Source organism: Pseudopipra pipra, chromosome 3 (genome assembly GCF_036250125.1).
Source record: "Pseudopipra pipra isolate bDixPip1 chromosome 3, bDixPip1.hap1, whole genome shotgun sequence".
Lineage (NCBI taxonomy): Eukaryota > Metazoa > Chordata > Aves > Passeriformes > Pipridae > Pseudopipra > Pseudopipra pipra.
In genome coordinates, this window is record NC_087551.1 from 84513228 (window position 1) to 84526738 (window position 13511).

The window sequence follows — 13511 nt, forward strand, 5'->3', positions numbered from 1 at the left end:
TCCTAATGTTTGATTCTATTAAACCTATTAATGGAGTCTGGGATTACATAAAAGACACCCAAAATTAGGAACAAAGGAAATTAATCTTCTGGCTTATGTATAATACCAAAGTACTAATTTTTTTCCTCACCAGTGAAATATTTCTATAAGAGAGACATAATGTATTCAAAAACCTGAAGAATATTAAAAGCTTGTAACATGCTATAAGCAGAAGCCTTATTCAAAACCTGGCTTCTGATATACATCTCATGTTGTACAGTAAATTCAGATTTACTATTCAGTAAATCATAGTGAATTTAGATTCAGATAATGACTGCCCTTTTCAGCAAAACAGGATCGCCAGCTTTTTCTTTCAGATTTGTTCAGCTGAATGTAAGAACTCTGTCCAAAAGCTTGGACAGAGCCCTTTGTCTAAAGGAAGTGAACTGATTCTTTGCTCTTTGGTTGAACAAAGATGATGTTTTCAACTAGCTGAACACAGACAATTCTACACTTTGATTAAAATTTATATGCAAAATTCTAAAACCTCAAAATATTCTTCAAAGCATTTCTAACAGTAGAAGAAAACATGGTGACAAATTTAATATTAAAACAAAGTGACAACTGTTCAAAGTTAGCTTTGAACACTGAAAAGTGTTCTTTATCAGCCAATAAGAATGCAAAGCACAGCATATTTTAAACATGATATATCCCTAGATTACAGTATTAGTAACACGATCCCAGAAACTGGGGATGGGAAGGGAAAAAGGTCATGATCTTCAAGAAGGGAGTGTGAAAACTTATCTGACTGGCTGAGAATGTGAACCAGCATGGTATTCAATAATAATGTAGGATACATTTAATCACAAGATAATGGCTTTCATTGGAAAGCTAAAACCTGAAGTAAATTTACGTACTAAATCAGGGAGAAATTATATTTTTAAAAGCACACAAATACACAGCTTCAGGTTAGCATATAAAACATCTAAATACCACTGTACTTGGACTTTGGTTCATTTGGGGTTTTTATAATGAAGTACAACATCCCATTATAACTTCAGCGACCCGAACATAGGGCAATCTGACCTCTCTTCCTGAAATTTAGATCTGAAAAAGTTCAGCTTCAGCTGAACTGTACTCCAGGTACAATTTACTGTGCAGCTTTACTTTCACAGCCATGTGGTGCAGCCTAGGGCACCTCAATCTACAATATTCAGCACAGGCTTACCTCATGACTTTGAATTTCTGAAAACTTTTGCAGAGGAACCAAAAACACAAGCACCCAGTGTACTTAAGAGAAACCAGGTTTGAGTCTTAGAATTCAAGCCGGCCCTAATTTGGACTGACTTTATAAGCTAAAAGGCACAAGTGGCACAATAGAGACAATGCAAAACTGTGGCTTTAGGGATGAGTTTTTTTAAATAATCAATTTTAGAGTATGAATTTTTAATTAAATTTTTTTTGTCAAAAATATAGCATTAATATGAAAACACAGATCAATCATCAAACCTTGCCTAGTATAATGTCACCATCTGTTGTTGTTATTATTATTGTTATTGAAAGATGGCATTTCTATGAATTCTGAACCAGAAAACATATAGTCAACAAAACATGGTAAAAAAAAAGTGACACAAGCATCCTTATTCAAAACCATTTTATGACAAAACCTGAAGCAGCAAATGAGAATGAAGACATAAAAAATAATCTTGACAAAAGAAATACAAATTTAGGAAGCAAATTAACCTTTTACAGTTTTGTTTTCCTAAAAGTCTCCTATAAAATGATACGTGATGGAAATTCAGTGCAATTCAACTAATAAGCTTTAAGTATATTTATATTAATTTACATGCATACAAAGATGAAAATTATCCCAAGGGTTTTTTTAATTAATCTACTTTAAGGGAGAGAAAAAACAGTGGTAAAATTTTTTCATTTAACATGCAGAATGGATCTTTCACATGCCAGGAACTCAGGATTAAAATACTAATTTATCGTAAAGCAATAAATATTCTTAATGGAAATTAAAGTGCCTGCTGCAACCTTAGTAGAGGTAAAAAAAGAAAAACGTCACGGTGTGATAAAGCTGGTGTGACTGTAAACTCTTTATAAATGAAATATGCAAGTAAGCATCTTCTGTAAAAGAACTCAGGCTGTTCAGTGCTGCACTGCACCAGCCTGATTTTAAAAAGGTTATATATAATTCTGACTTTGACATCTGCAACCTTGGGGGCTCTCATGAGCAGAACTTTTGATTTTAAAAAAATCCCCAAGAGTGTGTAGTGAGCATATGCAGTTCCAGAAATAAAAATCTATTAACTTCATGAGTTTTAATGGAAAAATGGCTGCGCATTAAAAATACATATTTGAAAATTTGTTCGAGATTTTAGCTTTAAAACATACAAGAGAATACTGTGCAGAATAATTGCACAGTAGAGAAGAAAATTTTGAAAACTAGCTCCGTATTATACAAAAATAAGAGGTGTTGGCTGTTTTTAAGTATTGTGTTCATTGGGCGTTTCAAAAGAAAAACTTTCCTTCTAGAGAATGGAAGCAGTTCTTTCCCAATAAGCATTGGATCAAGTTTCCATCACACAACTGAGTACAGATAGATAAAACAGAAGATACAAACTAAATAGTTAAAGAAATAATGTAAGCTCTATGAAGGCTCCTAGGAACACCTTGAGAAAGTAAGGAACCTGTCCTAAAATACTGCCATGGCTTTTACAGAGCAAGATCACCTTGATGCCACAGTACAAATGTACAATGTTGCAGCAGCAACCTGTTTGGTCACCAGCGTACACCCACCTTCCCCACAGTGAGTGCTTTAAGTTAGGTCTCGCCTATGCAACCCCCACTTTGCACAAAGCTAGTAGGAACTTTGTGTATTTTAAGTTTCTAGCCCTCTTGGAATTCTGATGAAAATGAGTACAAAAGATATTAGGAAAAGTAATAGATAAGCACAGTCCAAGTTTTATTTAGAAATCCAAGTAGGAAGATACATCAAACAAAGAAAACAATCTACACGCTAACATATTTCTTTGTTAGCAGTGCTTCTTATTTAAGATCAAAGAAGTCTAAAAAGATGACAGTCATTTAGCTTATGTCCTTGTAATTCCACATTGTTGTGTTACAAAACCCTTCCAAACCCAAGGGATTTGGTCTGTGTATTTTAGAAATACACAAAATTCTGCTTTCATGACATTCCAAGCCAAGCATAAGGCAAGAAACGGTAAGAGATGGAGATAAATGACACAACATAACAAACAACTGACCAGTAGGATTTGATTTACCAATTATCATTCTTTTCAATGCAAGTCAGCAAAGCACATGGTGATATTTATAGATATTTCAAGTAGATAGTTCAGGTGTGATTGTCAGAAGGAAAAAAAAAAGAACCAAACAAAAACCTAATGATTTATTTAAATGTAATTAAATAGCAGGAATGAGTGACTGAAGGCAAGAGTTTTCAGCTTCTTAGCAAAATTGGTGATGAGAGTACAAGATGTGAATAGGCTTGGAGGGACCCTGAAAGGGACGGCAGAAGCTTGTTTTGGAAAGAAAAAGAAGGCATAATCAGGGGAACAATGAGAAACAGCTATATCAGTAAAACTGCACTAGTTGGAAAAGCATTCAATAATGTCCTTTTCTCAAGGAAAAAAACCCTGCAATAATCGAAGTGTAACATACTGAGAAATTAAAATATAATATTAAAATAAGGGACGTGGTCGGAAGTCACTCAGGCAAACAAAAAACAAAAGAGAGGAAAAACTGACAAGAAGGGAAAGAAAGCAAAAGGAAACCACGTTATTTGTCTATCATGACTAAAAACAAGTGAAATCTGAACAAAGAGAAGGGGAGAAGAAAGAAGAAAAGTTGGAGGAAAAAGTTAAAAGTTAAAGTGCAGCAGTAAAAAATGATAATAATAAAGTAGTGAAAAATGGGAGGAAAAGAATGCAAGAAATTAATGGTAGGAGAGAAAGCCAACCTGTCTGTTGGTTTGCTATTAGAAACATAACACAGAATCAGGGTTAATCAGGAGAAAACATATAATCTCAGAAAAGGCAAAACCCCTAAAAATAAAGCATGGAGGGAAGAAGGGAAGACAGTAAACAAATCAGAAGTCACAAGAACAGGCAGACTGGATTGAATTAAAAGGCCCATATTATCCAGCCACAACCTCTGCTCCAGCCAGGGCTTTTACTGTTCTTTTCTGAGTTGGGATGACAAAACTGTGTGTGTTATTTAGAAATATGGATGTATATCGCTGTAACTCACTATTTCATTCTCTCTTCATTTCCTAACAACTCCTAAAATTTTACTGTGCTTTCTTCCTGCCACTGAACATTAACCTAACATTTTTAAAGAAGTATGCACAAAGATCCAAGTCATTCCCTTCTGTTTAAGGTCACTTTCATTTAGGTATACTTCAGAGTATTATATGAAGTACTAGTTTTATTTGCATTCTGTTAGCTTCACCATTGCTTGAGTGATTTGACCAGTAACAGGTTGTAGAAAGATTTCAACTGAAAGGGACTGATGAGTCTTATCCTGTAACGTGGAGTGACCAAAAAGGACAAAGTATGATGATGATGCAAATAAGAGGCATAAAACTGGAGTAGTACAAATGTCAGTCTAAAATGTAGAGTATGATAGGAAAAAGGTGGAACAGTGCAGAAAAGACAAGTGTTGTGAAAGCATACAGACTGTAATAGAGAAATACAACCATCTTTCACTGTGGTCTGATCCTTGGTGGCAAGCATGATGAAAACATTTAAGAGAGAGAACTGTGGAACAACACCTATGTCTTCCTAAACGCATGGTTGGGATAGGAAGAAATAAATGGAGTTTTTAGGACTTGAAATATAGATTACCCACAGAACAGTTAGATCACAATCAAGAAATTCACACGTTATACCTCTAGAAGAGTCCATAACATCATTACTAGCAGCTGGGTATGCAACTGTACATGTTCTGGAAAAGCAAAGATTCCTCAATTTTATGACACAGAGAAAAAGCATAGGAATTCTTCCAGTAAGGAAAAATGTCAGGCAGCTTTATTTGACAAAAACAAAATATAATTTTTGTAATAGCAATGAGTCTGTTCAAGATAATACATAGAGATTTTAGTATGATCCATATGAAAAATCCACGTATGACAATATTAGAAGCTTTACAAATGCTGATTCTGATACTCACCCTAAAGTTGTCAGGAGAGCTTAGATATAGTTTTTCCCTAATGTCTTCTGGAGCACCAGCACAAAGCCTGTAAAAGATATGATAATTCCTCTCTTCTTTGCCTTGCACACAGATCCTAGATTTCTCCAGAAGGTAGTGTGATACAAATCCACCAACCACCGAGTTCTAGGAAGAAGAAATATTTTTCTGATTATCTGAATATTTTTTGGATTATTTGAGATTCAGTTTTTCAATTTACGTTTGTCTGATCACACTGCTCCAAAGAATATTAAAATATCTCTACACCTAATACATACTAAGATTAGAAAAGAAACCATTCCTTTACCATAACTTCCCTCAGCTCATGTATTGGGTACATATACACTCTTAAAACAAAGATCTGCTTCACCCTAAAAAGCAGAAATCCTTAGGAGAATTCCAGTAGTTGCTGCAAAGAGCATTGCTACAGCAATCCTTTCACTTTTTGGATGGCAGTGCTATTACAACCTTCTCTAATTGCTTTTCAATGAGACACTTGTAAAAGAGAAGGAATGGTTAAAATTATAGAATACATATCTGGACAACATCTTAGGCGAACCAATTATGAAAGAACATTATTTCCCAAAACTTACACTTCTTTTCTGAGATGGAACACAGATTTTGAAAGCCATTTGTTATCTGTCCTATGATAAAATTCCCTGTGCCTAGAGAAATCTTAATAGAAAGGAAATTCCTAAACTTAATGGTCATTACAGCAACTAAGAAGGGCTTACTGACTGACAAATTTGAGTATGGTTATTCAGTCATTCACGAGGTCTTGGTTTGTACTCACATTGCTTTGAGAAATCAGACCTAATAAGGTGACCACAAAGTAAAACAGGGGCTCAAGTAAACAGGCTGATCTTGCAGTGGAAAACTGAAACAATTTTTTAAGCAATTTCTGAAGATACTAATGCTGTTTGCTTCAGCTAAAGCAATTAATCTGAAAGACCATGTAAGTGTTGACAGATAAGTTGACAGATCATGAATGCATCATTTCAAGTAGAAATCTGGATCCTTTCCATAAGCTTATTAACATGAACTGGACCAACAGATAAAGTCCCTCTACCTAGAAAGGAATTTAGTTTACTATCTAAACTATTAGCCAAAGATCTGAAGTTTAGTTACAAAGCCAAGTATGAAAACTTAGGAAAAGACTGCAAGCTCAAGACCAGATAATAAGCTTAAATTCTGCAGGAAAAGAACAAATTCTTTCAGTTTCTCTGTCCTCAGTCAGAAAGAGGAGGAGGCATGTACAGAATCTCTACAGAGATCATCAATAAAAGTCTTCAACTTGGACGTACTGGACAGACATACAGTCATCCTTAATTGTGCAATACATAAACTACCCAAACAAACTACACCAAAACAAAGAAAATTTTTCTTAAATTACACAGTATTTCTGTCAAAAAACAATTCCTTGACTTCTGTCACATACATGTTACTATGTGAGGTCCTAACATTTCATAAAAATACATTAAAAAAAATCAACAATTCATTTAAAGCTAAAATACTTTATATCTAATACGCAACTCACACTTATTTGTGTACTAAAGGAATGTATGTGAGTTATTCTTTGTATATGCCTTTTGGCAATGAAGGGACTAATTTTTAATCTTTCATGGGTGGAAGTAATTTTCCTACTGACTTGAACCACTGCTTTCCAGTAGTGACACAGTACTGAGTGGCTCTGGTTTTCCTTTCAAGGTGACAGAATACAAATCACGTCTGTAAAGTAGGACAGTAGCTATTTGCTGCAAGATTAATAAGTCTACTCAGCCTTCTGCCAGTCTAGCGTTTCCATTTTATGACAAAAAATAATCACTGGTTATTCTGTAACAAGCTCCCAGTACCTTTTCATTGAAGTGGATTTCAACAAATTTCCCAAAACGACTGCTGTTGTTGTTGCGAACAGTCTTCGCATTTCCAAAGGCTTCTAATAGGGGATTTGCTGTTTAAAAAAATTAATTTTTGTAGTGTTAGAATCTGATCAATAAACTACCAAAAGGAAAGAGAGAACAAACACCAATTATTTAGTGAACTTATGGGGAATAAGGTTTGAAAATTAAAGGGAAAATATTACTTATTAGGAATAATCCATTCTATAGATTGTACTAGATATATTGTGGTAGAACATAAAACTAGGTCCTTAGATATCACATAACACTGCAAAGTATTTTAATCAATACTATAAGAAATTCAGAGACAAATGCCAAAAATTATTCCGCTATGCTGTTCAACACAAGTAGGTAAATAACTAATACATAAACTATATGAGACAACACACAATTTGACACTTCCTAGTTAGTTATTATTCATAAAATCTAAACTACCCACTTATCCCACAGACAAAAATGCCACTTAAATGTCATGCATGCAATGTATTAGATTGATTAGGGAATTAAAAAAAAAATTAGACAAGTGTGTTGATTTCAAAAACTACTTCAAACTGCCCTTTCAAATTAGGTCAGTTAAGTGATTGAGTGATTTTATTTTTTTTACTGGCTGCTAATTTCAAGCACGTTAAAGCCCATACAGAAAGAGTGGCAGCAAGCAGGCTAATGCACATATATATATATATATATATATGAACACAAATATCATGCACCACTTAATCTGTTTGAAAATGCTTAGTAGTTATGAAACAAAGGCCTCTGAAAGACTGCATTTTACTGGCTTTGAAGATCAAAAAAAACCAGTTGACTGAATCTCACTAACAATAAGCCATTAAAAATATCTAAAAGATATTTTAAGGCTTCTAGCTAAAAATATGCATTGGAAACTAAGCAAGCAGAAACTCAGATTTAAAACTCCACTGACAACCATCTACATATCTGCTCCTGCAACAATTAAAGAATGAAGGAATAACATCAATGCTTGGATAGAGTATGGATGATATGGCATAGTTTAGTAGGCCATAAGAATTAACATTTTTGTTTTGGCTAGATTTTCTCTGTTTTTAACTTAAAGCTTAAGAAAATACAAATCTGACTTCTTAAGAGATCTTTGATAACTATTCAGGCATTTTATGTAATATTAACTTTTAAAGAAAAGATAAAAACATATTGCAAGGGTCTTTCAGCTAGGTTAAATGTTCTCTATTAACACATATGCAATAAGCGTGGTCGTTAAACTTGTGCCCAAAAAACTTCAGAATTCATGCATCAGATGCTGGTTTAGACTAAAAAACCCCAAACTCTTCGAGGAATACCTACAAGTACCAATTAATTTGCGTCGGGCATTATCCAACTCCTGACCACTTTCTGAGTTCCTTTAGCACACAGTGGATTTCACTAAGGAACTGCTTTAAGCAAACCGATGTCAACAAGAGATTAAAGCCTGCAGTACTTCTCTTGAACAACAGAAGACAGAAAAATTTAAAGCAAAAGAAAAGGTGAACAAATTTTTAAAGAAAAAGAGTCAGGAAATTTCAAAATAAATTTACTATATGCTATAGAGGACTAAAACTGATATATGAGGCAATATTAGGTTGGTTGCTTGTTTTAGAGATGTTTGTATTTTCTCAAAAACTTATTTTTTGTTCAATTAAGAAGTGCATGCAACATTAAAGAGGCTCATCTACATGATCAACACAGTCTCTTCTGACCTGGTTTGGAAGTCGATTATAAAGACAGATACAATCAAAGAGCTAACCTGAATTATGTGACTTCTGACAAAAAAAGATATAACAGAAAAATGACCCTGAATTATAATTTAAAAGAACTTCCCTGTTTTATCTGACTTTGAGAACTTTATGGTGATTAGGAGGAATTGCACTTTCCTCGTAATAACAGATAGTTATGAAAACATAATTTTGTCCTTGCAGATTATATGCAGTTTAAAATCCAATCTTGGGTACATAATGTGTAAAGTTCAATTCAAACACACACTCATTTTCTGGATCAAGGACTGTATAATACTATAGTAAACAAAAATAAAGTGAAACACGAATAAAAAACTGAAAAAATATAAGTGTTGGAACTTTGAGTTAAATGAAAGAAAATTCAGTACCTTCTACAATTCTGTCATCAATATCCTGGCCACTACCATAGGATTCTGTTAAATACCTGTAAAGCAAGGAAAAAAATTGGTATCATTTATCTTATGTCAGATTACCTCAATTAAACAGGGTTAAGCATGGCTATGCACCATACTTACTAACCATTTACTATAGGGAAAGCATACTGAGTAAGTTCCAAATACCTATACATTTTAAAATAAATGCTGTTTAACTTTTCTTTTTTGTTAAAAATATTCTTGCACACTTCGGGGTTTTTTCAATACTCCAAGACCCGTTAGAAATTTCTTTTAGACATGTATATGGAAATTACAGATTTATACAAATATAATCAAACTATTACTCTACTATCTGTATTTCTTACTAAATCTTAGTAAACACATAAGGTTTCATGTCTATTTCCCAAATTTAAGATTGTTTCCATGCATACAGTTTCTGTGTTCATAACTATCAGTGTTAATAAAAACCCCACATGGAGATGGTGAAGATAGGAAATTGCAGGTGCATAATTAAGGCAAGATTCAATTTAGCAACTGAAGAAATGATTTTAAATAAATTCACAACATATTTGCTCTAAAGTTCCAGCCTTTTTTTTTCTTTTTTTCTCCTTGTGCTCAGGACATGCTTTCTAGAAATTCACAAGTAAATCTGGGACAAGCTAAAAACAGATACTGAAAATAGGGCCTTCCAAAAAAATTTTAGAAACACTAACCGAGCTGTATTAGTACATTTTATGTTCTGATCAAGCAAGGGTAAAATCATCCAGCTCTTAAAACTCAATTATGTTTTGTACATGGACTCTATGGGGGCAGGTGGTGGGGAGAAGCAACAGCAATGTTGCTTGTTGTGTGATCAGAACTTCCTTTGCTGAGAAGCGGAGGAACAACTTCCTTTAAGAGCATTCCTCAAGAGATATTCTCCCAGTGCCAGACTTTTTTTCACTCTTAGCAGGACCAAAGTTGGGATGTCCCCTGTGAGAATCATTACCAGCACCTTGCAGTAATTCTTACAGCTATCTCTGAAAGACTGCACAAGGGCAGAGAAGAGCAGTATGACAGGTAGACAGACAGCTGGGACAATTCTTCCTCGGATGTGGAAGATAATAACTCTATATAAATACTAGAAAATACATGATGTCAGGAAAAATGGCATTAAAGATTTATAGAAGGAAACAAGGACAAGGTGGGGTGAGGGAGTGTATTCACACTGCCCACACTGTGCTTCCCTGCATAATTGAGTCACCTATGATATAGGTGTATTTAAGGAGCTCTCCAGTTACAGTGTTCCAGAGGGTTAAAAAGCACTTAAAGTATAATGCCAGTAAGTGGAAGCAAGACTGATATACACCAGCAGTATGGCTTCCATAGAGTTTAAAATGCTTGACTTAGTATTGCTTACATACAAACATTAACAAATAAATAAATCCCATTGTTCAGTCTTATTCAGTAAACTAGGGTGAAGTATATTACAGTCAAAAACCCTGGATACACAAGCAAACTAAAAAAAAAAAACTAAGGCAGGAAAACAGAGAAATGCACATTTATGGCAAAACCAACAGTGTCTTGCAAGATACAGTTAAAATGTCTAGTTATGTTTTTTTATCTACCACAACACCAGATGTGCAATACTAAAATGCCTGCATCATAAACCATAATAACTACATGATCTCACTACAAGTGAGTTAAGGTTTCTGTGAGTATGTAGCTATTTCCACGTATCATCATGTCAGCACTTAAGTTTAATTCAATTAATTTCTTGTAATAAAGTGCATGTGGAAGCTAATACATATCTTACTGAATTGTGTCTTAAACCTACTGATTACCATTTGCTCTGTATGTCAACCAAATGCATCAACACAAGAGATTCACATAATAACTTTGGTCCAAATGCACAAACCTCAGAACAAATTTAGTGTTTTCTGTCTTGCCAGCTCCTGATTCTCCAGAGACTATGATGGACTGACTCATCTTGAGCACTTTCATGTCACGGAATGCTTTATCAGCTTAAAAAGAAGAATACATTAAACATGACACATACTAATATTCAGCAGAATTGCAAGGGTAAAGTTGAGCTACAATGCAAAAATCAAAATGTAACACTTTTAGGAATAAAAAGTAAATCTTTACAATTAAATGCATTAAAATTCATTAAAATCTGTTTCTGTTTAATTTATAGTATAGTTGTTCATCTTCCAACCTGACAAGTAAGAACTCAAAGGCCTGAAAACAAAGACCTACTCAACTATATCCAGGACAAAACAAAACCAAACCAACCACCTATAACTACATCTCTTGAATTAAATGTATTTACAAAATAGTAACCAATGTGGTTTTAGTATGTTTTTCAAAGGGAAACTTTCAGTTTCAGTACTTTGCAACAAGTAACATCTGAGACAATGAAACTTGGAAAAACATCAGTGTCTTGCTATGCAACAGGTACTAAACTCCCTGCTATTTATACTTTTGATTACAAAACAAAATGCAAAACAATGAGAAGGCTTTTAACGAGTCAAATCTTAATTACAGTTTCCAATTATTTTTTTTACTTAAAAAAGTGACTGAAATCGGATTTATCCCATAAATAACATTTCAATGTATTTTCCATCTGTAACAGAAGCATATAAAAAGAAACAGTGTATGTGCTCTGGCAACATAATAAAAGGCAAAGAAAATCACTACACTGAAAGACAGTGCTAATCATTATTAAACCATTTTTCACTCGCAAAATCTGAATTTCTTTATTTCTTTTTTAGAGCTTTTTTTTTCTAAATGGTTGCAAATTAAACTGCTTAGACTTGAAACACTGGAGGTGCAGAATAATCATAAAAGGGTTGTCATGGTTGCTTATTTCCAAGTTCTTCAAAGTGCATATTGAAGATGAGAAGACTTGCAATTAGTGGTTTTATTTTATAATACATCAAAATAAATTAATTACTGTTAGAGGTGGAAATTTATAAGTAACTGTGACAGTTTTTGTTTTTAAAAGACAAATACAGGTTCAATACATACCAATGGCAAAAACATGTGGTGGCAATGTTCCAAGCGATCTTCCCTGGTACTTTTTAATAGTATCTGAAGAATAAAACTTAGGTATATCAAAGTATGGATTCACTGCAATAAGAATGTTGGCTACATAGGTCTGTGAAGAAAACAATTAACATGAAACTATTAGCCAGTGTCCAAGCAAGTGGTTAACAGCACTTTTAACAACAACTATTACTACTGAAGACTACAGCCTAAGTATAACAGTTGCATTTATGATTCTCTCCAGTAAATGCAGATACAAGACAGGACATATTTTTAGAGTTCCTTTTATTATCTTCTCATGACTTCTGTGACATTCTCTTGGGAAAATTTGCTAACCACCAAGCTATGGAGTATGTCCTGAATCTGACCTTTCTTCTAACCTCCTTTTAAATTATTTCCTATTGTCTGTGTTACTGGATCAAGGATAGGACTCCAAAACCTCCTCCTCAAAAGTGAATAAACTAAGCTCGTGGACAGCATAATGCACTGTCCTCCAGCAAGGAGGATCACTTTAAAATATCTAATGGAAGCAACTCAGCAGGAAGAACTGCCTGGGAATGCACTCAAGCAGGCAATAAAAGCATTCAGCTGAGAGAAAATTAGCTATAGCTGCTTCCACAGAGAGAAATACAGAATGCAAATGTTCTCTCACAGAGAAGGAATTTGAGAAGAATCTCAAATGAAGGCTGCTTTTTACCTTTCCACAGGATAAGGAAGACCGAAGAAAAGTTTTTTCTGAAAAAAACTTTCATAGCTTTGTTATAATGGCCAGATTACATACAGGGAAGAAGAGAGGTCAGAATCAAAGATAAAAGCATATATGCAGCAAAAGATCTAAAGAAAATGAGATAAACTTTCAGCCTGAATAACTTATTTGCTTTGTTGTTACTGAAATATCACTAGGCAACTGAAATTTGGACACTATTGTGATATGTTGATAGAAGGTTGAATCACTGTTTCTTAGATGTTTCTATTTTTAGCACTTATTTCACTACAGGAAAACTTTTCTTCAAGAGCTGCAGGTACTAATATTGACTTTCCTTTTAATAACAAGAGAAATGCTGTTAACCAGGATTTAAAAAGACAGAAAACTGTTTACAGGGGAGTTAAAATATAAACCAGAAAAACAAAAAGTCAATACACCCAGAAAATACACCCACTCTGAATAACATATTAGTAGTACTTGTTTACAATGCAGAACAGCTTTATGAACTGAAATACTATCCTACCTCATAATCAGTTCAGATTCAGAATTTTACCTCCTCGGAGGTTTA

General features: G+C 34.0%; 1 protein-coding gene across 7 annotated transcripts in view; it reads right to left on the reverse strand.

Moving 5' to 3' along the window:
* The window catches only part of MYO6 (myosin VI), a 107262-nt gene that overhangs the window by 51921 nt on the left and 41830 nt on the right, over positions 1 to 13511 (reverse strand). For all 7 annotated transcript variants that reach the window (XR_010429391.1, XM_064650101.1, XM_064650100.1 and 4 more), the window contains 5 exons: positions 12220 to 12349; positions 11108 to 11213; positions 9205 to 9260; positions 7047 to 7144; positions 5176 to 5340 (listed from right to left, as the gene is read on the reverse strand). Coding sequence is in view for 6 of the 7 variants with exons in the window: in XM_064650101.1 (XP_064506171.1) it covers positions 5176 to 5340; positions 7047 to 7144; positions 9205 to 9260; positions 11108 to 11213; positions 12220 to 12349 (555 nt within the window). In the remaining variant the exon portion in view is untranslated. The remainder of the gene's footprint in view (positions 1 to 5175; positions 5341 to 7046; positions 7145 to 9204; positions 9261 to 11107; positions 11214 to 12219; positions 12350 to 13511) is intronic.